Source organism: Benincasa hispida, chromosome 10 (genome assembly GCF_009727055.1).
Source record: "Benincasa hispida cultivar B227 chromosome 10, ASM972705v1, whole genome shotgun sequence".
NCBI lineage: Eukaryota > Viridiplantae > Streptophyta > Magnoliopsida > Cucurbitales > Cucurbitaceae > Benincasa > Benincasa hispida.
This window is the reverse complement of record NC_052358.1, coordinates 20282381-20308871: the sequence shown is the minus strand read 5'-3', so window position 1 is coordinate 20308871 and position 26491 is coordinate 20282381. Positions and strand designations below refer to the sequence as shown.

General features: G+C 33.8%; 4 protein-coding genes and 1 long non-coding RNA gene across 9 annotated transcripts; 3 read left to right on the top strand and 2 right to left on the bottom strand.

Annotated features, from left to right (window-relative positions):
- Positions 1-7402: 7402 nt before the first annotated feature.
- On the top strand, positions 7403-10067 carry LOC120087615. The gene is made up of 2 exons (XR_005484631.1): positions 7403-7553; positions 7742-10067. It is a non-coding gene; the product is annotated as an uncharacterized LOC120087615 (long non-coding RNA).
- A 2394-nt stretch (positions 10068-12461) lies between these two features.
- LOC120087610 (putative pentatricopeptide repeat-containing protein At5g08490) lies at positions 12462-18547 on the top strand. 4 transcript variants are annotated; one of them, XM_039044438.1, is made up of 3 exons: positions 12462-12602; positions 12941-13038; positions 15751-18547. In XM_039044438.1, the coding sequence occupies exon 3, from the start codon at positions 15860-15862 to the stop codon at positions 18479-18481; it is 2622 nt and encodes an 873-aa protein (XP_038900366.1). In that variant the 5' UTR covers positions 12462-12602; positions 12941-13038; positions 15751-15859; the 3' UTR covers positions 18482-18547. The 4 variants fall into 4 exon arrangements, with proteins under 4 accessions (XP_038900366.1, XP_038900364.1, XP_038900365.1 ...); XM_039044436.1 differs by having other exon boundaries at positions 12941-18547; XM_039044437.1 differs by lacking the exon at positions 12941-13038 and having other exon boundaries at positions 12465-12602.
- On the top strand, positions 12464-20944 carry LOC120087612. Of its 2 annotated transcripts, XM_039044441.1 has the most exons (3): positions 12464-12602; positions 18628-18678; positions 18772-20944. In XM_039044441.1, exon 3 carries the CDS (start codon positions 19686-19688, stop codon positions 20724-20726), a length of 1041 nt encoding a protein of 346 aa, XP_038900369.1. In that variant the 5' UTR covers positions 12464-12602; positions 18628-18678; positions 18772-19685; the 3' UTR covers positions 20727-20944. The 2 variants fall into 2 exon arrangements, with proteins under 2 accessions (XP_038900369.1, XP_038900370.1); XM_039044442.1 differs by lacking the exon at positions 18628-18678 and having other exon boundaries at positions 19684-20944.
- A 572-nt stretch (positions 20945-21516) lies between these two features.
- LOC120087614 (protodermal factor 1-like) lies at positions 21517-22823 on the bottom strand. The gene is made up of 3 exons (XM_039044443.1): positions 22577-22823; positions 22224-22473; positions 21517-22143 (listed from the first exon to the last, which is right to left on the bottom strand). The coding sequence occupies exons 1-3, from the start codon at positions 22728-22730 to the stop codon at positions 21813-21815; spliced, it is 735 nt and encodes a 244-aa protein (XP_038900371.1). The 5' UTR covers positions 22731-22823; the 3' UTR covers positions 21517-21812.
- A 1584-nt stretch (positions 22824-24407) lies between these two features.
- On the bottom strand, positions 24408-26361 carry LOC120087611 (peroxisomal and mitochondrial division factor 2). Its single transcript, XM_039044440.1, has 2 exons — positions 26130-26361; positions 24408-25804 (listed from the first exon to the last, which is right to left on the bottom strand). The coding sequence occupies exons 1-2, from the start codon at positions 26344-26346 to the stop codon at positions 24804-24806; spliced, it is 1218 nt and encodes a 405-aa protein (XP_038900368.1). The 5' UTR covers positions 26347-26361; the 3' UTR covers positions 24408-24803.
- Positions 26362-26491: the final 130 nt, after the last annotated feature.

Genomic DNA, 26491 nt, shown 5'->3' with positions numbered 1-26491 from the left:
TTTCGATTGCATATCAAGCCATGACATGTCCGCTCTCCCTTGGATCGTGGCCAAGATGCATTGTACTCTTCATCAAGTTCTAGTAGCACTTGTAAATAAGAGCTCTTGGTGGCACTGGACTACCAGCTTGCTCAAGATTGTCAGCATCATTTTTCATAGTTCGAAGGTACTCTTCCATTTTCAAATTACCTTTTCTGGTTGTTTGAAAAAACATGTCTCAGATAATCCTCTTCAGCCCTGGACTGAACACCAAAGAGTTGTTGAATACTGGTCTACAGATCCCTTGCACATTCACATCCCATCACTCGAATGGCAATTTCTGGTGTCATAGAGTTATATAGCTAGCCTAGGAAGAGTTGATCTACAACCATCCACACTTCATATTGAGGATTTACCTCAATTGTTGTCGACGAGCTGGAAGCACCACTGCCGGAGCTTCCTTCTGCGCTGCGCGGAGTAGCTCCTACTCTAGTCGATCTAGTCGATATGCTCTCACCGACTGCAGGTTGCAAAAATATTGGGGAACAAAACTTTTTGTCCGGTCAAGTGCCCTTCGAGTCGGCTAAGCTCCAAAGGATTGGAAGCGCCAAATTTTTCCATAGAAGGAAATTGTTGCGATCAAGTTTGATGGAAGTTATCTGATTGAAGAGTTATTTTAAGGGTGGGCCGCTGAAGTTGGTTGTGCCAAGAGTGGTTCCCAGGTTTCCTTGATTGACGTTTATCATTGTGAGCTCTGATACCAAGTTAAAGTGTGAAGTTTTCGTTTGAAGAGGTATATGACGGGACGGTAAATGATAGTGGTCAAAAGGTAAATGATAACGGCAACAAGTAGACGATAGTGTCAAGCGGTAGACGATAGCATTTAAAGAAGGTAGACGATAGCGTTTAGAGGAGGTAAATGATAACGTCTGAAGGAGGTAGACGATAAGGTCAAGAGATAGACGATGTCGTGTAGACGATAACGTCAAGAGGTAGACGATAGCGTAAAGTGATAGACGGTGTCGTGTAGATGATAATGTCAAGAGGTAGACGATAGTATCAAACAAAAGTAAACGACAGTTTTAGCTAGGTAGACGATAATGCATAAGGTACACGACAATGGCATGCCAACCTTTCCCTTATATTTTCTTGTGTTTTAAAATGTACATAGGTATTCTATTTATACAACATGGAATCCCTAATTTGGGAATGCAAGAATAACTCGACAACAAACAAAATTGTTAGACACTTGTTGTAACCATCTTATTCTTTTGGTAAAGAGGTAAGACTGTAATTTATGAAGTCTTGCGTTGCTGACGGAGCTGTTGAGTGGATTTCCTTTTGATGACGTGGCTGGCTGTGTTGGCATCCTTAACAGTTTCTAGCGCTCAAGGTTGCAGGGTACAAGTACGGATTTGACTCGGTTATTTTCTGATTGGTATATGTTCACTAACTTGAATGGTTGACCCAAACCAAGACGTTGATATCTCTCTTTTGGGATGTGCACTCCCTTATGCCTCCTGTTGATACTCTATGGGCTTAGGTCCTTCCATGGGATTTGAGCCTTGCATTTGACAACATTCACCAACTTTCTACTAGTTTCCATATTTTAGCAATATTTTTAAAAAGTAATAAAAGTAAAAATAAAAAAAACGACACGTATGTACTATTTAGAAATTTATCTCTGAAAGAAGAAAGTAAAAACAAAATGATTATTAGAAGAAAAACTTTTAAGGAAAATTTCAAGAAAAGAATTAATTAATAAAATGCTCTAACTTTTCAGGTGAAAGTATCACATATTATTTTTAATTGTTAAAAACATTTTTTTTTATTCTTTTACCGTGATCCAAAATTCACCGTTACCTTAGTTGTTATCATGTAGTAAATCATACAATTCTTTTAGAATTAAATTTGATTTTAAAAAAATAAAAAAAAAAAATAGTCATCATATGGATAATGTGTCCTAATGAATAAATAAAATGGAAGAAAAACTAATGATTGATACAAGGATGTAGTTTGGAATAAAACCAACGAAGAGATTAATATTATTTTACAGGAGTTATATTATATCATATATATATATATATGGACATTTGAAAAGAGATATGCTCGAATCTACACAATTTTATCAATAAAATTAAGAGCGAAGATATAATTTGTTAAATTAATATTTTTAATTTAAAATATGTCATAACTTTTAATAATAAAAATTACTTTCACTGTTCTTTTAAATCTATTTTTAAAAAATTTGAGGACTCAAATGATATAATTAAATAATTTAGGGACCAAGCACATTAATTCTTCAAATTTTGGAGATTGAATAGATAAATTTTCCTTAAAAATTAACTGGGTTTCATGTATACAATTGCTAAAATCCAAAAGATTAGCCCTTAACCTCAAAATTTTATTTCTTCGATTTGAAAAAATATATATATTTTTAAAATCAAGATTATAAATATTTCTTTTGCTTAAGTGGTTTTTGTTATACAAAGTCAAGGGTTGAAAAGGAAGGTATTTGAAAACTTATTCTTATTTTGGGAATATAACTAAAAATTGAAATGTTTCTTTTTGAACTGAATGTATATAATCAATCAATCAAACAGTTGAGAAAATAAATGATATTAAATAAAGTAAAATGGATATAAAGATATAAAGATAAAAGAAGAAAGAAGGAAATCTGATTTTACATTTGAATGAAAGTGAACATAGTACAAATTTGAAATTTATGTGTGGGTATTAAACTTGACACACATATCTCTGGCTCCCACCCTCACCTTCTACCACTATCATATTTCCCTACCAATAAAATTAATAATAAGGAACTCCACAAAAAAATATATATGTATTATAATAATAATAAAAATAAAAGTTTTCTAAAGAAAGGGTACCAAAGAATGTTTTTCTCTGCTTACAATCTATGTGCTGCTAATGCAACTTCATGTTGTGTTTCAGAGGGAATAATGGCCCTCATGCTTGTAAATAGAGGCGGCAAAAAGGCTATAATGGTAAATTTTGTTATTGAATCATACATATATATATTTTTATTTCCTCTAAATTGTTCAAAAACTTGTTCACAAAACGTCAAAATTATATATATATATATATACGTACACGTTTTATATGTATATATATGTATATAAAATTTTGACCGGACAGGATAGGACTAAGGATGACTTCTACATACTCTATCCCCACTACTCACATCATTTTTCATCCCGCGAAATTCCGCATGGGGATCAGGATGGGGATTCTCCATAGAAAATTCGTGGGAATCAAGTTCCCCGGAAAATTTTTCCCATTTGAATGTTTAATATTTCACTCATAAATAACAACTATATGATCAAAATGTTTAATTTTCATAATTTCTAAAAATTGAAATTTAAGTATTGCAACAATATATCATAATCTCTACTCAATAAGAAATATAAATATCAAATAAAAAATTATATATATAATCACACGCGCACACAATAGGCCAGAGAATATAATCCTGGTCTCGTCCGTGTTTAGTTAATGGAAATTTTTTTTATTTCCGCTCCCTCCTCCCTTTTCTGTCTAATCAGGAATTTTTCACCCATTCGAGTGCAGATTCTGATCCCACATATTAAATGGACTTCCTTAGGAGTTATTTTTCTGAACTTTTAAAACATATATGGTCTATGATTTGAATCTTCAAATTTTTTATTATATTAAATATTTTGAATTTGAATTTTATTTTTAGTTTAGTTTTAACAAGTTAATGATGTAGTTTTAATTACGTATACTACTATAATTTCAAATCAGACAATTTTTTTTAACGGCAAATCAAATAAGTTGAAAGATAATTATTGGATAAGGCAATTCTATTGTAGTAAAAATAACATAATATGGAACAAAATGATTATTTTAAAAAAGTTTAGAAAGGTAAAATAAATTTGAAATTCAAATATGAAATTAAAATAAATTTAAAAAGGTAAAAATACAAAAAATAATGTTTTACAAATTATGAAGTAAAATAGAACAACTTTGCGTGAATAAGATCATTTCAACTTCGAAATATGAATGATATGGACATGAAAATCAAAGTTGATAATTGTAAATTAAAGGCGTATTTGGATTAATTTTTTAAGTGTTAATTTTAAAAATAAGTCATTTAAAAAAATTGATGTATTTAACAACCACTTAAAATGATTTTTGAATTACATTCAAATTTTATTTTAAACAGTTTTTATTAAAATAATTTGGGTAAAAATTAAAAAAAAAAAAACTACAATATTTTTTCCTCAAATCAATCCAAATGGATCTAAATTTAGGTTAGAATTTTATTTTCACATTGTCGATAATCATTTTATTCATATCTAAATAGATAGTATTTTTAAATATGAAAGTGCAATATTTTCAATATTTATATTTAATTGTTCATAGTCACAACCATGTCTTAATATTATACAAAGTACAATTCTAATTCGTTGAGTCTACATATATATAATTTTATTTTTAATTAGGAGAATATCTCAAAACTTTGAGATAATTTATCTATAATTTTTATAGGTGTTCATGGACTCCATCCAATCGGATTGTGACATATTTTAAACCCAACTTGATTATTTGGGTAGTGATTTTTTTCAACTCAAATAACTTTAATTAAGTAATGTAACTAATCATGAAATATCTGGATTGAGTTGATTTGAGTTATTTTGGTTATTCGTTCAAATATCTGTTTTAAGAAAGAATAAAACGTTGATGTATAAAATATACTTTTATTTGTTTTTTAATATCGAATTAAGATATGTAACCCAATTTCAATTATTGAGAATAAACAATCGAAATACAATCTTAAAATTATTAAATAAATAAATTTATATTTATATATATATATGTACAAACTAAATTTGGATATACAATACCAATATAATGTTTATTAAATACACACTCTACTATTTAAAGTCAAATTTGATTGAAGTAGAATTAGGTATAGAAGATATTTTTGCAATGAGCAAGGACTTTCTATTTATGAGATATGAAACCATCACTACTTTACTATACAATATATAAACTTTACCTCATCACCTCTATTTTTTGCTATGGGTTGAAAATTAGAGCAAAATTAGTTTATAAGGAATATAATTTTTTTTCTTTTCTTTAAATTAATAACGTTGATGACTTTTCATTAGAGTAGTGTCTCCGATGTTACTCTGCTATGTGTCTTTCACCCATTAAATGTAACATTGTGACATGGGTATGGTAGCATGGTGCGTACCATATTTGAGGATTTTTACACTACTAAAAGTCCATAGATAAATATTTATAAATCTATAAGACACGAAATTAAATATTTCATATTTTGTTAGTACGAATATAATTATATGTGTAATAAACTCATTCTTTAAAAAAAATGTTGAATATGTTATGAATCTATTAGATACAAAATTAAAAGTTTAGAGATATATTTTATACATTTATAGTTTATGAGACCTATTAGATACAAACATAAAATATAATTTTGTAATTTAACCATAGCAGTAGCGATAGCAATAATAAGTGCATAAACTAGTTTAGAAAAGGTTAAACTGCAAAGTTTTAATTTGTCTTTGTTTGATTCTTGTTTCAAAAGTGTCTAAAAGTTCATGAACTTTGAACTTTGTGTCTAATAGAACTATATATATAATAATTCTTTGAATTTTAAATTTTGTGTCAAATACGTTGCTGATATTTTCAAATTTTCTAAAAATAAATTGATATATTTGATTATAAATTTGAATTTTATGTCTGCTATGCATGGATTATGAAGTCAAAGGTAAAATAGTCAAAGGAGAGTAAGAGAAGACTGAATGGGTAGGCCCAAGGACAAATTTAGTTTGGTTGGCCTCGACCCAAGTGAGGTCGAGCCTCTTATGTTAGCCCAATGGCTAGAGACCTAGCATAGCTAGGCCTTAAGGGATGAAACCCTAGCGCGCCAAGCAAGAATATTGGCTCAATTGACCTTGACCTCGACTGAGAATGAGGTTGAGGGCAAGGTTCAAAGTTTGATGAACAAGGCATGTTAACTGCACGACGGGACCCATATGGCTTGAGAGATAACTTAGTTCATTTAGGATCAGGAAGCACATACCCTAATCAAGATAAACCCTATATCAAATCCCCTATAAATACATCCTCATGGCACCACACGAGGTAACTTAAAATTTTTACTTCTTATCTATTATACAATTTTCTTACTAACTCAAGCATCAACTCTTTTTCTTTATTTTGCAAGTTATTTCTTCCCAAAAATTACAAATTTACGTTCGATATCAAGTGGAGGACAAGTGCGTTTTCCTTTAGTCAAAACTTAACATTAACAATGTCTACTTGTCTAGTGAAACTATAAACTTTCAAATTTCTATCTAGAAGATCTTCCCACAATAAGTTAATAATCTACTATAGACACAAATTTGAAATTTTGACGACTCATCGGATACAAATTTCAAAGTCTAAAAATGAAGACATAATTTATTGTAAAGAAAAAAGAATAGTAAAAAGGAGGGTTAAAAATTAGTCCTAAAATCACGGAAGGTGATACTTGTGGCATTTGAATTGGTGTCGGTGGAAAATAGCATATGCAAATAAATAAGATAAATCTTAATTAATATGAATTTAAGTTAAAAATAAGGGAAGAAAAAAGACTTAAAAAGAAGAGTCATAACGTGGAGGACTTTTTTTTTTTTTTTTTTTTGACATAATAATAAATAAAGTTTTAATTTTAAATTTTAATTTTCAAAGGACCTAAATGTCGTGTCGGGTTCCTAAGGAAATAACGTAATCTAAAGTTTAACATGAAATGCTGATGTTGTTATTATTTCTGCTACTATTACCTACCCAATTAATATTAACCACGTGGACATTAATTAGATTTGGGGTTACGTGGCAAGTGATGACGTGGTAATTACGTGACAAACAAAAAAATGCACCCAATCCCTTGTCGGCCAAAATGCTAGGCAACTAACATGCCAAAACTTTAGCCTATAGCCCTTGGAAAACAAAAGCAAGATGGTCAATATCATCTTGGGATCCATGTACACGTGGCTTCGATTTAATAAAAAATTGTTAGTTAACGTTATTAAATACTACTTTCATTTAGCTTTGACTTGGGACGTAAGAAATCGAACCGAACTGAATCAGATTCTATTTAAAATATAGATTGAACCAAATCGAATCGTCAAAGGTCTGGTTCGATTCTCCGATTCGCTAATCCGCTTAAGTTATGAAATATATATACTTCACGTGAGATGATAGACACGTATCAGATACCAATATTTTCAGATACTATGTATCTGACGAATAATCTTTTTCAATTTAAAACCAAATAATTTATTTTTTTAGAGAAATTTTCTCGTTTTTTTTTAAATATATATTAAAATAATATATAAAAAATTAATATATTTTTAAACGAATCCATATCTTAGCTTTTTTAATCGTATCATGTAATCGTATATGTGCTCTTAATAGTTAAGGTTAGTGAGAGTGACATAACCAAATATCTTGATTACATCTTCTTCGTTCGGTCACCGTCTGCCGTTCCCCTCTTTCCCTGTCCGTCCGTCAGCATCGATAAGGTTTGTTTGATCTGAAATTTATTCTGGGTTTTGTTTATTTTTTTTATTTGAAATTTCTTCTAGGTTTATCGTCGACTTCTTCTGAAATTTCTTCTGGATTTACTGTTTTTTTTTTTTTTTTGGTGATCTTGATTTCTTAATCGACCCCATGTTTATATGATTATCATTTTGGATGTTATTGGCTTCAGATTAAATTACCCACTCTGTTCTGGTCATAGCATCTTGATTTCAAAGTGTTTGATCCGCTGTCCAACAAGATCAAGAGCGTTTTAGGATGTTTTGTTGTGTACTGGGACTGTAGAACCCTTTTGGATTAATTGTAGTTGTTGGATATTGAGTTTCTAATCCTTATTCTTGGTGTATGAATATGTTGGAACCGTTGTTTAAGGTTTGAAGTCGATTTAGATCAAGCCGCAATTTCGGTATTAACGGTGTCATGGGACTAGTAGTGATGGTGTTTCTGCATTAGTTCATGTTTCTAAATGTTTTCAGTGTCATAATCAAAGCTTCAGAACTAGCAATTTTGCCCTTATTTTTATTAACCTTTCTTTTGAATGTTTCTTCGGTGATCCCAAATAGAAAATTTATTTTAATTTGAACAAATTGATTCAATGATACTCATGTTTCCTCGAAGCCCGCATCCTTCCACCCAACCCATAAACAACTCCTGTATTTGCCCACCCTTTTGCTATTCGCCTCTGATTTTTCCTTTTTCCCACCTCCTCCTTGTTTTTGTTCAGCACCTTAAACACAGACAACATTGGTTTTTCAGTTTGTGGAATCTTTTGCTTCCTCCTCTCCTTTTTCAAGCCAGTGGAGTGTCGATTTCTGGCTAAAACCATGCTATTCTCAGCACAAGAGTTGTGGGTATGTTTTATAGATTCTTGGGGCGGGCTTATTTTTATGTAGTGGGAGTTTTGCTTCTGTCATTGACATTAAAAGTAGGATAATCTTGAAGCTTTTCTTCTTTTTCTTGATTTCTTGATGATGTAGTACAGTTTTTCCTGTAAGTGGTGGTCTAAATTCATCATATGCTTAATTTCTGCCGAAAGTTGCATCCTGGGAAGTGGGAAGATTATGAGGCTACTGCATTTCTTGTGAAGTTTTTCTCTTCAAGGAACAATTTGAAGGTTGTTTGTTTTGTTTTGTCTGTCTTTGTGAAATTAAAATATTCACAGAAATGGTAATCATTTATATACTTTTATAGTATAGGAAACCTTGCTGTGTTTATATTTTCTGAAACATCGATGTTGGAATCATAAGAAGGTAGATATTGACCATGAAAATTTCTGTTTTTTTCTTCTGAAATACCTCTGGAATACATTTTTGGCTCTATCAATTGTTGGGATCATAAGCAGGTAGATATTGTATTATGAAACCAACTTGATTCTTGTGTTTTAGACCGGCCCGTTGGATTCTCAAAGATGACTTTCCCATTTGATAAGAACGTAGATATTGTATTTGCTCTGTTTTAAACCAACAGAGCAAATGTAGATATTGGATTCTCAAAGATGACTTTCCCATTTGATTTTTGATTTCTTACTCCATTTCAAAAGGTTTTTTTTTTTTTTTTGAATTGCTTCACTTTGCTCTGTTTGTGCTTCATTTCGAGGTTTGCAATGTTTTGAACTGGAAAAGGAAATAAGAGTTCTGTTGCTGATTTGATTGAAATTTGTATTTGGTACTATCATTAATCTTTATTTTCTTCTTTATTCTAACAACAGTGATATTGAAGGCAGCAATGCTTTTGCTTAGCATTCATAATATTTTTAGCTTAAATCAACCAATAAACTTCTATTTTAATTGTAAGGTTTTGATCTTGGCATCCATAATATTTAAGAATTGGATGAAATGGAGATGTTAGCTTGTTTTGTGTTAATGTGTTAAGAGAAATATAAGTCTTAATGGTTATTTTATGGTTTTCTCCGTGAGTTATTATTTGATATAATTACAATGAATCATGATAAAGTAGGGGAGGACGAACCGTATGCATACCTAAGTTTGTATAAGATTGGCCACAAGATAATTAATCTTGGTTTCATAATACAATATCTATCTTAACTTGATTCTTGGAAAGAATTGTTTCACTTTTGGTTAGATTGTCTTTTCTCAAGGCGAAATTGCAAATTGTGTGGAAAGATTTATGTTCTCACATTTCTAGTAGGAGTTGTTTGATAATATTTTATTTTTCATAGGATGACTTCATCGTTTGCGAATGAGACTTCAAATCAAAGTCGTTCTAGTCCAGTAAGATTGTTAGGAAAAAGAAAACCTATTAAACCAGCTTCATCAGCATGGGACCATTTTATTAAAGTAGAAGGATGTGATCCTGAATATTCTAGGGCTGCTTGTAAGTACTGTGGGGTTATGTATGCCTATGATTTCAAGAGAAATGGTACAACAAATCTAAAAAGACATATAGAGAAATGTAAGAAGTATACAAATAAGTCAGAAGATTATGTTGAAGGAGAGAGAGATTTTGAAAGTAGTTTGATGGTTGCATCCTTCACTCAAGGAAATTGTAGAACAATGCTGGCTTGTTTAGATGAATTGCCATTTACGTTTGTAGAAAGTGAAAGATTTCGTAAATTTTGTCAGGTGTCAAATTCAAAGTTTGTAATTCCATCAAGAGTAACTATTGCAAACGATTGTTTTCAAATGTATATGGGGGGACAAAAAAAGTTAAAGAGTGCATTGACTCGAACTTTCAAAATTGAAATTCCTAATTCAAAATCGGTTTTATTCTTGAGGCGATTTAGGATGATTATACACTAGTTTTAACAAGTTCTTTAGCTACTGCTTTTTTATCTCCCAACTTTCAAACTTGGAACGTCTAACTCCAAATAATTTTGATACTTGTTTGAGTTGATTTAGGGTGGTTTTACACATGTTTTAGCAATATTTCTTACGTAATATATTTTTTTTATCTCGCAACTATCTACCAACATCCAAACTTGAAATGCCTAACTCCAACCTATTTTAGGTGATTTAGGGTGGGTATGAACATGTTTTAGGATGTTTTTTAGGTACTAATTTTATCTTGCAACTATTTTCCAACTTCCAAATCGAACACCTAACTCCAAATCACTTTTCTAACTGTCTAGAGGATGGGTAGGAACATGTTTTAGGGTGTTTTTAGTTTTTTTTTTTTTCTTACAATGATCTTGCCATTATCTACCAACATCTCGTAAATCACCTAAAACATGTGTAAACTCACTCCAAATCATCTAAAACAATTATAAAAGTGATTAGATGTTATGCGTTTCGAGTTTGGAAGTTGGAAGATAGTTGCAATTTGCAAGATAAAAAAAATGACTTAAAAACTATCTAAAACATGTGTAAACCTACCTTAAATCATCTAAAACAAGTATGAAAATAATTTAGAGTTGGGTGTTTCAAGTTTGGATGTTGAAGAAATAGTAACTAAAAAGTTAGTTAAAACATGTTCATATCCACCCTAAATCACTTAAAACACATATAAAATTAAGTTTAAGTTGGGCGTTTCAAGTTTGGATGTTGAAAGATAATTGTAAAATGTTGCGAGATAAAAAAAAAAAAAAAAAAAAGTAGCTAACAAGCTAGATAAAATATATATCCAGCCTAAATCACGTAGTAAAAGTGAGTTTGAGTTAGACGTTTCATCTTTGGATGTTGGAAGATGGTTGCGAGATGTTGCATGATGGTAGCAGGATTTAAATAATAATAACAATAGTAACAATTTGTGGAGAAAAATTGTCTGAAATAATCAGTTTCACATTTCATAATTAATGCGTTTTTTTTTTTTTTTGAAAATTCGTTAAAATCATTTTTCTCGATTCTTCTTAGTCGATAACAACCCCAAAATTTAAATAAAAAAACGTACCGATGAACATGGAGATCAGACTTTCTCGATGAAAGTTTGCTTGGGTTTAACAATGAGATCCACAAATTTTTTTGTTCATGCAATCTTTCCAAAATCTTATACCAACTTTTATTTCTTTTCAAATTTTTCTATAATCTTTTTCAAATCTTATATGGAATATTGCCTAATTTTGCAAATCTTATGTCCATTTTATGTTTCCATAAATTCTCAAATTAATTTATCGGTTATTTGAATGGATGCATACTAGTTGTGAAAACCTATTTTAAAGAGTTTTTAAAAAACATACTAGTTGTGAAAAGTGAAACTTAGGAATATAATTTATGACAGTTTTTCTTTCTTATCAATCTAATAATAAAATATAAATATATATCTTCTTAATCGAGATTTATAAAATTAAAATCTCAATAAATAATGATATAAATTTAAACTCTAAAGTAAATCTGATTTATAACCATTTCCATTTAATTTCATATGTATTATTCTTTCAAAAGGTTACTATAAAATATCAAGAAAAATCACCAATTCTTCTTAAGCAGGTAGAGAAAAATAGAAGTAGAAAATGATTTTCATTAATTTTAGCATTTCTCTTAATTTCTATATTGTTTATGATTCCTATGTTAGCAGGAGGGATGGGTTTTGCTCCCTATTTATTATCATATTTGCATATTTTTTAATTATGATTATTGAATTTTTAGCCAAATTTAAAAAACAATAATTGTTTTTAAAAATTACTTTTTAATTTTTAAAATTTGGTTTGATTTTTTAAAATGATGATAACAAAGGAAGAAATGAAGAAATTTGATGGTAGAAGCAGATTTGTTATTTTATTTTATTATTATTATTTTTTAATGAAATAGCTAAAAGTAATACCAATTGATTACCTAAGGTATACAGAATTTATTTAAACGATGAGAGGAAACGAAGCCCAGCCCAGTAAGCACAAAACAGCAGCAGCCCAGTTAACATGAGGCCCAAAACATAAGCCCATTTCTCCAAAAACAGAGCACAGAAACACATCGAGTTCGACTGTGCTCGTGTGGGAGGGAGGAGCTTTTCTTATTCCTTTTCTATTTTGGCGGTTGGGGAAGGAGAGCTTTCGGAGGGCTTATAGTACTCTCACCCGAGTTCAACACTTGAGATTTATCCTTTTGAATCGAGAACCCTTTCGCCGTTCTTACATATTCAAGGTGACATTCTCTCTGTTCCTTTAATTTGTGTCATTGTTCGATAAATTATTTGTTTGATTGCTGGAGGAAGAAAGGGGTTTAACTTACAGATGAGAAGTGAACAATTTCTCGTGTTCATATCTTGTTTAACGATCATATTGTGCAATCCCCCGTTGCAATGTTTTTGAATCACAAAGAATCTGGTCTTCAAATTGTTTTGGTTAGTTCTTTGGGAAATTACAAAAATAATAGGACAAATATTTGGGTATTTGGGATGAGTTTTCAAAATAAAGACTTGCAAATGAACATATGAAATGTCCAAAATTGCCCCTAAAAAAAGCTCTAAAACGAACGAAAAGGAAACCGGGAGATTCACAACAGTGACGGCGATGGCGATTACTCCGATGATAAAAATTATAAAGCCGTTGATCAGAATACCCTCTTTTATCTCATATTGGTGAGTTTCTTTTTTCCTACTCTCCGTGTTTTTGTGCGGTTATCTTCGAATTAAGGTTCTTGTTGTCTCTGCTTGTTATCTTCTGTCAATAATTTGGGGATTTTGGATTACTTGTGGCATGTAATTTAAGTACCTTATTTAGAAGGTTTTTTCATGAGCTGTCATTTTCTCCTTCCTTCTTCTACGAATTGGCTATATATCTTGGTGCTTTCTTTTGTTGCTACAATGATTGGATAGATCCAGTCTTCTGTAAAGCTCAGGTGGAATAAAGCACAATAGTCTTTGGGACTAAAGTGCAAGGTACAAAAAAGTACTACAATTGAAGTGGAAATATGGAAAAAAAAATACCCCTAAATATAATAAATTTGCATTTAGGTTTAGTAAAATTTGATTTTTTGGGTTAATAAAGAAGAAAATCCTAATTATTACTATCTTTTAAAAATAAAGAAAAAGTCCTAAGGCCAGTCTTGGGACTTCACAGAAGGCAGGCGTGCATTATTTTGTGAGCCTCACCTATTCAAGGTGAGACACTACATTTGTGCCTTGAGCCTAGGTGCGCCCGTGAGGAGGTTTTTAGAACACTGGATAGATCAATCTTGCTTCCTTGTTTTAGAAAGCAACATGGAATTGAAGATTACTTAGTTGGTCCTATCTTTTTGGTAGGGTATGTTAGAATGTTTATTCGGATATGATTTAGGCCAATGGGTCCTTTCCCTTTTGCTCTCTATACATGGGCCTTCCCATTGCTGGTTATGGACAATAATGGGTGCATTTCTAGTGCCCCCAATTCAGGCTGCTAACTATCTGAACATTAAGAGTCTACTGGATCTCACATGCCAGACTGTGGAGAGGAAATTTGAAAGACAAAAAAGTTAATATCTTGTTTTTTGGAATTCAATAACTATTCTGTTGGCCAAAAAGTTAGCTTTTGACATGATTCTTCATGCATAAAATTAACTTATATTTAGAGCGGGTATGTACGTCTTAGCTAGGGTTTTTTTTTTTTTTTTAAATATATAATAATAATAATAATTATTATTATTATTTAAATCTTGCTACCGTTATGCAACATCTCGCAACTATCTTCCAACATCCAAACATGAAACGTCTAACTCAAACTCATTTTTATACTTGTTTTATGTGATTTAGGCTGGATATGTATTTTATCTAGCTTGCTTGCTACTGTATTTTTTCTTTCTCGCAATAATTCGCAATTATCTTCCAACATCCGAACTTGAAACGCTTAACTTAAACTCAATTTATATGTGTTTTAAGTGATTTGGGGTGGATATAAACATGTTTTAACTAGCTTTTTAGCTACTATTTTTTCAACATCCAAACCAAATTATTTTTATACTTGTTTTAGGTGATTTAGGGCAGGTTTACACATGTTTTAGATAGTTTTTAGGTCATGTTTTTTTATCTTGCAAGTTGCAACTATCTTCCAACTTCCAAACTTAAAACGACTAACGCCAAATCATTTTTATAATTGTTTTAGGTGATTTAGGGTGAGTTTACACATGTTTTAGGTGATTTACGAGATGTTGGTAGATAATTGCAAGATCATTGTAAGATAAAAAAACAGTAACTAAAAACACCCAAAAACATGTTCCTACCCATCCTCTTGACATAGTTAGAAAAGTGATTTAGAGTTGGGTGTTTCAATTTGGAAGTTGGAAAATAGTGGTGAGATAAAACCGGTACCTAAAAAACATCCTAAAACATGTTCATACCCACCCTAAATCACCTAAAATAGGTATAAAAGTGATTTGGAGTTGGACATTTCAAGTTTGGATGTTGGAAGATAGTTGCGAGATAAAAGATATTACCTAAAAAAACTTGCTAAGACGTGCAAAACCACCCTAAATCAGCTCAAACAAGTATCAAAATTATTTGGGGTTAGACATTCCAAGTTTGGAAGTTGGGAGATAAAAAACAGAAGCTAAAGAACTTGTTAAAACTAGTGTATAATCATCCTAAATCGCCTCAAGAATAAAAACGATTTGGAATTAGGGAGTTCAATTTTGGAAGTTCGAAAATAGTTGCGAGACAAAAAAAATAGCTAAAACACTTTTCAAACTATTGTAAAACCACCCTAAAGCACCTTAAACAAGTATAAAAATGACTTGGAGTTTGGAATTTCAAGTTTGGAAATTGGTAGATAGAGGCGAGATAAAAAACAATTGCTAAAATTACTAAATCACCTAAAACAAGTATAAATATGATTTGAAGTTAGACATTCCAAGTTTGGAAGTTGGAAGATAGTTGCGAGATAGTTGACATAAAAAACAGTAGCTAAAAGACTCGCTAAATTGGTGTAAAACCACCCTAAATCACCTAAAACAAGTATAAAAATGATTTGGAGTTAGGCATTTCATAATGCACTTTCCAACAATCGATGTAATTCATAGGTTTAATGGTCTTTCTCCATTTATCTCTTATTTTGTCTAGTAGCCATTAAGTTTCTGTTATATGATTGCTTATCGGTTTTTTATTTTTTGCTATTATGGCTTTAGTATGGTGAATCGTTTTGTAATATTACAATTGTCCAAATGCATGGATCCAAAGTTGGAATAAAAATTTAAAACTAGATACTAACCTGTAGTCGTAGCAGTCAAACTTGTACATCAAAATAAGTTCAACAAAGAAAAACTTCATCATGTTGCGAGCCTATCTAATACGTAAATCCGGTGTCTTGATGGAAAAATACAGGCCCTGTTGTTAGTCTTGGATTCAAGAAGGCCTTGATTAGAGTTGTGACCAGACTAATTTTATTGATTCCGGTGATTTGATTATAAGCATGTAAGAGTTCTCTGTAGATATGCTTCCACTGGATTCCATGTCATGGACTTCGACGATTAGAAATCTTTGTTTAAATGCAAAACACCAAGAAGTTTTGTCCCTTTTTGTTCAGAAGTTCCAATGCTCATCAGGCTTTCAAGCTGATAGCCACACTTTTGCTGCTGTTTTCAAATCATGTGCTGCCCTTTTTGCTATCAATGTAGGAAGGGCACTTCAAGGTTATGCAGTGAAACAGGGGGAATTAGCATGCCAATCCGTGTACAAGGGATTGCTGAACTTGTATGCCAAATGTGGTGCTTTTGATGAATGTTGGAAATTATTTGAACAGTTGGATCACCGTGACGTTGTTACCTGGAACATAATCTTATCTGGGTATTGTGGGTCTCAAATACATGATATTAAGGCTATGAGATTGTTTGTTAAGATGCATGCAGAGGGGGAGGTGAAGCCAAGTGCTATTACAATTGCTAGCATTCTTCCTGTATGTGCTCGTGTAGGGCGAGGTGTTGTTGGGAAGAGTATACATTCCCATATTATGAAATCTGGACTGGAAAGGGATACACTTGTTGGAAATGCTCTCATATCTATGTATGCCAAATCTGAGCAGCCACAGTACGATGCATATGCTGCATTTAACAGCATTATTCACAAAGATGTTGTTTCATGGAATGCTATAATATCTGCTTTAGCAGAAAAAAATTTAATGTTTGATGCATTACAATTGTTTAGTCTGATGCTGGAAGAACCCATAGAACCAAACTATATAACAATTGCATGTATTTTACCCGTTTGTGCTTCCTTCAGTAAGTATGTTTCCTACAGGTTTGGAAAAGAGATCCATGGTTTTGTACAGCGTAGGACTAAATTGATGGAAGATATTTCTGTTTGCAATGCATTGATGAACCTTTATTTGAGGGTTGGACAGATGGAAGACGCAGAGATTTTGTTCTCGCACCTGAAGCAGAGAGACTTAGTTTCATGGAATACTATAATTTCTGGATATTCATTAAATGACGAGTGGTTGGAAGCTGTAGATCATTTTTGCAAGTTACTGTGCTTAGGAATTGAGCCAGATTCGATAACTTTAATTAGTGTTTTACCTTCTTGTGCATACTCCCAAAACTTGCAAATGGGGAAAATGATTCATGGCTATATTCTTCGTCATCTTATCTTGAGTGAAGATTCAGCAGTTGGAAATGCTTTAGTTAGCTTCTATACAAAATGTTATGATGTAAAATCAGCATTTCATTCATTTTCCTTGATTTCTAGTAAAGATTTGATATCTTGGAACTCAATGCTTAATGCTTTTGCAGATTTTGGAAATTATACTCAATTCCTGCATCTCCTTGACTGGATGCTGCAGGAAAGATTCAAACCTGATCATTTTACTATCTTGAGTATAATCAGTTTTTGCATTACAGTCTTAGGAGGGTGGAAAGTTAAAGAGATGCATTGCTATTCAATTAGAGCTTGTTTCTTTGAAGGTGATTCCGGTTCTACTATACTCAATGCTCTTCTTGATGCATATTCAAAATGTGGTAATATAGATTATGCTTTAAAGATTTTTGAAAGCTCATCAGGAAAAAGAAACTTGGTGACGTGCAATTCAATGATTTCGTGCTATGTTAACTGTAAGTCACCCAGTGATGCACTTACGATATTTGCTGGTATGTCTGAGACTGATCTTACCACCTGGAATCTGATGATGCGGGTTTATGCTGAAAATAATAGTCCTTTTGATGCTCTCAGTCTTTTCCGTAGGTTGCAATCTGAGGGTATGAAACCTGACGCAGTGACTATTATGAGCCTCCTTCCCCTATGCAATGAAATGGCATCATTCCGCCTGTTAAAAGAATGTCATGGATACTCAATTAGATCCTGTTTTGAGGATGTATACTTAGACGGAGCCTTACTTGATGCATATGCAAAATGTGGAGTTGTAGGTTGTGCTTATAAGCTTTTCCAATCGAGTTCTCAAAAGGATTTAGTTATGTTCACATCGATGATAAGTGGGTATGCCATGCATGGGATGGGAGAGGAGGCACTCAAGGTTTTCACTAACATGCTCGAGTCGGGTGTTAAGCCAGATCATGTGGTCATGACCTCCATTTTATCTGCTTGTAGTCATACTGGTCTTGTAGATCAAGGTTTGGACATATTTCAGTCGATGGAGGAGGTTAATCATATCAAACCTACCATGGAACACTATGCTTGTGTGGTGGATCTCCTTGCACGAGGAGGCCGAATCGCCGATGCGTATTCTTTTGCGATCAGGATGCCTATTAAGCCTGATGCTAATATATGGGGGACACTGTTAGGTGCCTGCAAGACTCACCATGAAGTGGAATTGGGCCTTGTTGTGGCAGAGCAACTGTTTGAAACTAAAGCTGATGATATAGGAAACTATGTAGTTATGTCAAACCTATATGCTGCAGATGCTAAATGGGAGGGGGTCCTGGAGGTAAGAAAGCTGATGAAAGAGAAGGAATTCAAAAAACCACCAGGTTGCAGTTGGATTGAAGTGGAAGGAGAGAAGCACTTTTTTTTAGCAGGAGATTCTTTGCATCCTCAAAGAAACTTAATTTATAATCTGTTAAGTATATTGCATCAGCAAATTAAAAGGGCAGTTGATATAACTTGATGAGCAATTAAATTTTGATATGTTTTGAAATGTTATTTATATGGGCACTATAGGTGGTTGTCACAATTCTTCTGTCTCTATTCAGTTTATTCCCTTGCACATTACATATGTATCCAGTGGTCAAAACTCAATTCTTTTTCCTGCAGTTTTGAGAAATCCTTAGCAAGGTATTTGTAACCTATTGTGCTCCTGGCTCGGTGAGTTTCCGATGGAAATTCAAAAGTTCAGAAGTTCTTTCTGTTGATTATCAAGAAGTCATGCCTGTCTAAGAATTTTGTCTTCTTTTGCAGGTGTGTATAGGAATTATTGGCCACTGCAATGTATGGAGGTATTTGTAAATAGTTCTCCTTGGCCAATGCCTAGTGGAGAAACTACACTGCACCAAGAGGAGAATAAAACTTAACCTAACTCAACTATCACTAAGAGTAGGAGAACAAAAAATCTATAACAAAAAGAACTCATTAAAACTTACCACAAAAAGATTGTAATTGAGAGATGTTGAAGTTCTTAACAATCTTAGGGCATGCAAAAGGGCTTGAGAAAAGAGGAGTTAGAGAAAAGATGGGTGAAGGATCGAAAGTCATGAATTGTGAGAAATAGAGAACAAAAAGTTGGTTTTTCTCATTTAAGGGCAATATGGACATTTCACATCTCATTTGTCTCAAAAGTCTTCTTTTTTAAAAATCGATTCCATAAGTCTTTAACACACTAAAACGAGTCCTATTTTTGGCAATTTCTCTAATTCTTTCCAGTTATCACACTGTTTCTAATTAGATTAAATGAATATGTTTCTTAAAAAGCCCTCTGTTTGGATATTATATCACGTTTTGGTTCTATGAGGAAGGAATTCGAGGTGCTAGACTGAATGTGATCGTTCTAAGAGCTCTAGGTCTGGCTTGGTTGTATGCAAATGAAATTATGTCAAAAGATGTTGGTCAGATGAGATTATTGTTAATTATGAAATTTTATAATCCTGCTCGAGTCTCTAAATTGTCCTGTTCAGTGAGACAGTGTTCTAACTTTTAAAGATTTCAACTAGTTTTATGAGATCGGTAACTAACTAAAAAGTTCTAGGGGTTGCTGTGATCAGATACTTAGAAATAGAGAAGTTGACTAAGTGAATAGGGATTGCATAATAGAGGTTCAAATATGATGGATAGTTTTGTCACATCACTTGTAGGTTAATGTCTTTCTTTCTTCAGATATGGTGAAGTATGGAAACAAATCAAAGGCGTGGTACAAACAGCAGACAATCTCAGTTCTTATTGTGTCTGCTTTTCTTATCCTTTTTGTGTTGATGATGTCATTTCGCAAGGAGTCTCAAGAGCACGATATTTTAGTTGAGGTGACGCCAAAGCAAAAGTGGGATAGCTTTAACTCTCTTGTGCAATTTAATCCAAAAAGAGAGTTTTACAATGGAACTGACATAATATCACAAATTCCTGATTCTCCGAAGGCTGTTTTGTTCTTTGCTCATGGCTGCAATGGTAAAGCTGTCAACTTCTGGGACAAATCTCCCGATTGCCCTTCTTGTGTTGGTTTGCCTGAAGAACGGTTGATTGTCCTCCATGCTCTCAGCAGACATTTTGCGGTTCTTACAATATCCAGCTCTCAGAAATGTTGGACATTGGGGAAGGAATTGGCAGTTGTTAAAGACATAATACGTTGGTGGGTTGAAAAGAACAAACTTGAGAAACTTCCTCTTGTGGGTTTAGGCGCCTCCTCTGGTGGGTATTTTATTTCGGTACTGGCCACTAAGTTGAAGTTTAATAGTATTACTTTGATGATTGCTGAAGGGTTGTACGAACAAATGGAGGTAACAGAGAGATACCCACCTACTCTTTTTGTACACATGCCGAAAGATCATTTTAGGCAACAAAAGATCAATGAAAACATGGAGTTTTTGAAAGGTAAAGGAATTGATGTTGCAGAGATTGAATGCTCCGAGTTTGCTCTGTCGCCACATTTTTTGGCTGACCGAATCCCAGGACTTGACAAGGGTGTTTCTGCTAAATTGTTTGAGCTTTTCCAAGCCAAGGGCTTTGTAGATGGAAATGGAAGGATGCTCAAAGATGGACGTGCAACACGATGGAAAGAAGCCCTCAAGACGAGTGGAATTAGTTTACCCGATAATAGTCTAACCAATCACATTCAAGAAGAGTTGAATCTTGCCTTTGCATACCACGAAATGACTAGTTTAGAGGCCGACAAGATTTTCACATGGTTTGAATCTCACTTGAAATGATTCTGTCAACATTTAAAGAAAATCCAGGTTCTTAGGACCATCACCTATCTAAGCACACACACGCAGAAGTACACGCACTAGAAGAAAATGTACAGAGAACAGTTTTCTCATCCACATTTTTTGTAATGCTAGTGGTGATGGTTTTGTATTCATATTTACACTGTTCAGTTAAGAAAGTTGAAGTAAGAACATGAATAAATGATCATTTTCAACTCGCATGTTGTTTGGTCTACAATCTAATCTTCAATTTGAAATGATTGGTACTGTTATTTGAAATACTGACATATTGTTCTTAAGGAACAATTGAATCTCCATTGCTGCGAGGAGGTTATCAGGCTATATTCATGCCTATGGACAACTGAACTTTTTGTTAAAGATTAGGGCGGTTGGCTTGGCTTGATGGGAGTTCTTAACTATTATTAGTTTTCCTTTTCCTGCTGTTTTACAAGGTAAAATATCTAGGGCGGTTGGCTTGGCTTAATGGGAGTTCTTAGCTTCGCCAACCCACCTTCTCAGAGCACTGGACGCTTCCTTATGAGTTTGTTTTCTGCACTTATCCTATTATGTCTTCTTTTTGCACCGTTGATATTTGTGATTTAGCATTTATACTGTTCACAAAATGAAGCTCTGGTCATTAAATTCAAACAAAGGGCATCCCAAGTGTGTGCTCTTTTGTAGGTTAACCTTATTGAATGTAGTGGATTTCCTCATTAATGCACCATAAATACGACAAGTTACATATTTCATGGATTTTTCTACCCTTTTAAAGCATAGTGATAGAAATAATGGATTAGTGTAGATAACAAGCATCTGAACTTTTAATTTCAACCCCCTTTTGGATAACCTGATTAAACAAAATCAACTATTTAAAACAAATCTTGACTTCACAATGAATTTGGATAACAAAGACTGAGCATCTCTATGTTCAAATACATGAACAAAAGAGATGCAAGAACCTAGAAACAAGAACAAAACAAAATAAAACAAGACATGCAATGCTAAATTGGTCTCACGTCTCACTAATAACTGCTAAGGCACACTCATTAGTTATTAAGGTAGTAAATGGTAAGACAAAGGGGGAAATCATCAAGCTCTGGGTTTGATTTTGCCCTCGTTGGCTAACTTGAAGGTGTTGGCCTGATCAGCTGCTGCTTTGTTGGAGCTAAGTGCTGAGACGAAACTCGTCCTAACTTGCTTGGTTGTGAATGGGAATCTGTTACTAGCAAGAGAGTTGAGGTACGAAGCAGTGCCTTCTCTTAAAAGGGCCCCGAACCCATCAGTCCTTGTGTTTGAAAGTGCTTGGAGCAAGTTGAGATTTGTTCCAAACCCTGGGACATTAGTTGCTCCAAAGGCATTTCCCAATGTTCCCCACCATCCCAGCACCCCCCATATCATTCCTGGATGGTTCAACCAATAACTGCAAACAAACACATTTTTAGAAACAAAGATAATGATCACTTCTCCATGGAAAACAATTACTATGAGTCTGTGACTTACTTGCAGGTAAATGGAGTAGTAGGAATGCTTGGTGTGCTTGGTGTGCTGGGAACGCCAGGAGTGCTTGGAGTGCTTGGAGTGCCTGGATCTACAGGGGTGGTCGGTGGGCTACCGCCACCAGAAGATGGAGGGTTGTAGTATCCACCACCACTGGACGGAGGCTTGGACGGCGTGGAAGGAGTTGGTGTGGAGTAATGCGGTGGGCTTCCTCCATAACCATGTGATGGTGGGATAGGGCTGCTATGTGAACCTGCAATGCACAAAATGTAGAATGTGGTAAGCCTTTCTAGTGACTACTATTACTACTACTATACCGATACTAAATGTGTGAGATTCATTGTGAATGTGTTAACCTGTTGGGGGAGTTCCAGAATGTGGGTCTGAAGGAGGAGAGTAATAGCTCTTCTGGTCAGCAATGGAGGTGGAGAATACAGGGATGAGCAGGCTTTGAGAAAGCAGCCCAGCAAGCAAAGTGAAAAGGAGAACAGAAGCTTGTTTGGTTCTCATGGTTTCTTTCTTCTGAGATGGGTAATGGTGGATGGAATGTTTAGAACAGAGGGGGAATGAATATATAGAAGGGGGTTGAGGTAATGCGAAGTTATTCTTTACAGGTGGAAGCGTATGTGGTTAGTTGCTGTTTTATTGGTGCATTTATTCATATTGCTTGCTGCTTTTAATTGTTCCAAATAATGTTCAAATTTTTCAGGGATGATTCATTGGGGTTGAGGTGAAATCACATGTATTTGAAAATTTTGAATCTCTCACTTCTCCTGAGTGATTTATTATAAATAATCTCTATAATATTAGCTATTATGATATATAATTCAAAATTGCATTTTTTTTCCTCTTTCCCTCTCTCTCTCATACGATTTAATAATGACAGGCTGACAGCTCGTTGTATTAGTTACATCAAATAATTACTGCCTTATACCCAACTTAGTTTCAGCATTGGCAAAATCAAGCTTGTTATTGATGGAAAATAAATAGGCTACATTATATATAAAATAAATAATATCATAATGAATAACAACTTTGCCCTTGGTTTGAGAAAATTTTCTATTATTACCCTGAAGTAAAAATTTGTTAAAATTTTAGATGAATATGGAGACTTAGAACTAGTATGCCAAACTTTTCTAAATCCCAATTATTGTCCGATAGCGTAACAAAAATTTACTCCAATAGTAGTTTTAAAACCTTTTAACAAGATTGCAAATATTAGGAGTATTCTTTCTTTCATTTAGCCCAATAAGTACAACATTAAACAAGGATGATTTTATTTTGTAACAAATTACGTCCTTTTAACAGCTCAGGTGAACTTAGTTCAACGGTAATGGACATGATCTCTCTTTAAAGTGTGAAGATTTCGATTTCCCATTCTAAAAATAATAATAATAAATTGAAAGTTCCCATTCTACAAAGAAAGTATCCTAGTAAAATATATACATCGAGTCAATTTTTGTGAATACCGGGGACAACATTCCAAATAACAAATCTCCAATCTCCATCTTATGAATAAAGATATTAATAATTAGATTCTGTTTTAAATTACATACAAAGAATAAAGTTTAAGAACGAAATAAAACAAAGTAAAGATCACAAACATTAGAAAAGCATAATTATGGACCATAAGAGCAGGTTAAATTGTTGTAGGAGAAAGCGAGACCAAGCAATTATGAAGCAATGTCCTTTTCTTTTCCTTTCCATTAATTCTTGTTAATGACCACAAGTTGATCATTACACAAGTCCTCAGTCTTAAAAAAATGTACAACATTTTATAGCAAGGACCAGTCAAACAACAAAACCAACCAACCAACCAAGGCCACTGAGGCCACATAAATTGGCTTAAAAGACAGGGAGGTAGTTGAGGCAATAGAAGAAAGAAGACTGAAGCAACACAGAGATGAGCTGTCTAGAATTAAGAACTTGAAAAATCTAAATGATATAATGGTGCTAGCTGCAAAATAATAGCAACAAATGCAATTATATATTACCAGATCTAAACACAACAGCGGCTTGCAAATGCCGCCGTACAACTGCATATTGTTTTGAGGATAAGTTAGCTGTGAGTTTCACCCATGAATTTATGAGTGCCGATCTGTCTCCATCAATGGTGGAACCAAGCACAACTCTTCCATGGTAATTATAATCAGTTGGGAGAATGGAAAGTTAAGAAGGTAGGGGCAATTGAAACTCAAAATGGGGCAGTTAAAATTTGCCAAATTTTGGTACAATCATACAAGAATACCTTGAAAACAACTCAGAAATGTAATCAACCAAAGTCAAAATCAAGTGTAGCTGAAATATTTGTCTGGGTAATCACCTATAACAGTGGGATTGAACTTTACTGCAGTGATTCCTCAAAATATATCAACTAAATTAGTTAACCAACAAGACTTGGCTTCATCAGAACATTTGAAGCAAAAATTTAGTGCCAACCATTATTTATTGGCTTGGAAAACACCAAATAAACAAACATATCTAACAAAACTGAAGCAGATTTGCAGTTCATGAACCTACCCTCTTGGCTAAAATTCTGAGTCAAGTCCCCATCTCAACTATCAGGCTTTGTGGCGTCACAATTTATCTTTGCCTTCCATACAAAACAAAGGCCAGTACAGCTGTGGCAGCAACAACTCCAGTCGAACCTGCAATTATAGACCAGTTCAAATTCAACTCCTTCTCCGCACCTTTGAAAGCCGACTTGAGCTCCTCTGCAGTTCCATTCAAAGCATTCACTGCTTTCTCCTTTAATCCACTAATGACTTTGTGCGCTTCCTCTACTTCCTTCTGCAACTGAACCATATTCGACTCTACCATTTTCGTTTTCTCCTCAGACGCTTTCAACAACTCTTCCACCTTAAGTTTCTCCTTGATCCACTTATCTAGTTCCAGCCCATTCTTTGTTACTACCAATTCCAAATTCTCAATAATCTTTTTAAAACTGGTGATTTCCCTCTCCTTCTCCTCAATTTTGTCTCTCATTTCCTCCTCTACCCTAACTTTTTTACTCTTCTCCTCTATCTCCTTGACCTCCAAAACCCCAACTTTTCTTTCCAATTCTCTGACTTTCTTTTCACTCTCTGCCTTTGCTTTCTTCAGGGCTTCCAACTCTTCCTCCAGAGCAGCAACCTTCACTCCCTTTTCCCCCAAAAATTTCCTCAACTCTGCAACTTCAGTATTTGCCTCATCGGCTCCATTCATTGCAGATATCAAATCATGCTGTAGCCTCGAGACTTCAGTCTCAAGCTCCAGCGCCCTCGCCGCAACCGACTCTAACACCTTATTTCCCTCTTCAGAACGTTCAACTTGTTTCTCCATTTCTTTCAGTCGTTCTTTCAGCGTCCCCTCTTCCCTCTTCAACCCTTCAATCTCCGCTGACAATCTTTTAATCTTATCTTTGATTTCTCCATTTTCGTCGACCAATTTTTTCTTTTCACCCTCCAAAACCTCAATTCTCTGGTTCAGCTCCGCTACCTTTGCTTCATTCTCCCGCTGGTCAACATCATAAAAATCCTCCGGGGTCTGATCGTCCCCCGACGCCCCGTCATTGGCAATATTAATCTCGTTTTCCATTAATACTCCTATGTTCAGAGAAAAAAGACCACCCAATTCAGAACATACCAGTCCATTATAACACAATTTCTAAAAAAAATAATACAAGAAAACGCGTAAAGGATCCCCATCTAGATCCAGAGAATTCAAAAAGAAATGTTCTAAACACTATCGAAACCAAAGAGAGAAACACACCATACGAACGCATCAGGTAAAAGGGATTAGAAATGAAATGAAAAGAAAACAACCCAGAAAAAGAAGAACAAATAACCAAGTAAGAGAGTAGCGATTAAAGAGGAAAACAGAAAGAAATTACTAGAAATGAATTTCTATAAAAGAAAATGGAGGATTAACCTTTTGATTTCTGTGGTTCAGCGGCCTCCTGAATTCGAATTAGGGTTTCGGATATTTCAAGCGACGAGATATGTCTGAAGCTTCTTCTTTCCCAATTTTTCTGGGGAAGAAAAAAGTGTGGAAAGGGAAATTGGAGAAAGCGCTGAGCAAATCTGATCTCTGAAAAATGGACGGCTGAGAATGGTCGGAGGAAAAGCGCGGTGGTAGTGCGAGGCATTCGATTATGAATTGGGCTAATTAAAAATAATATTTACTCGGGCCCAATTATATTGATGGGCCGGAGATCTTTGATTGGCTGGCCCATATCAGAATGCTTCGAACGAAGCTTTTGATTTCCATTTTTGGAGGAGTTTTTGGGTGAG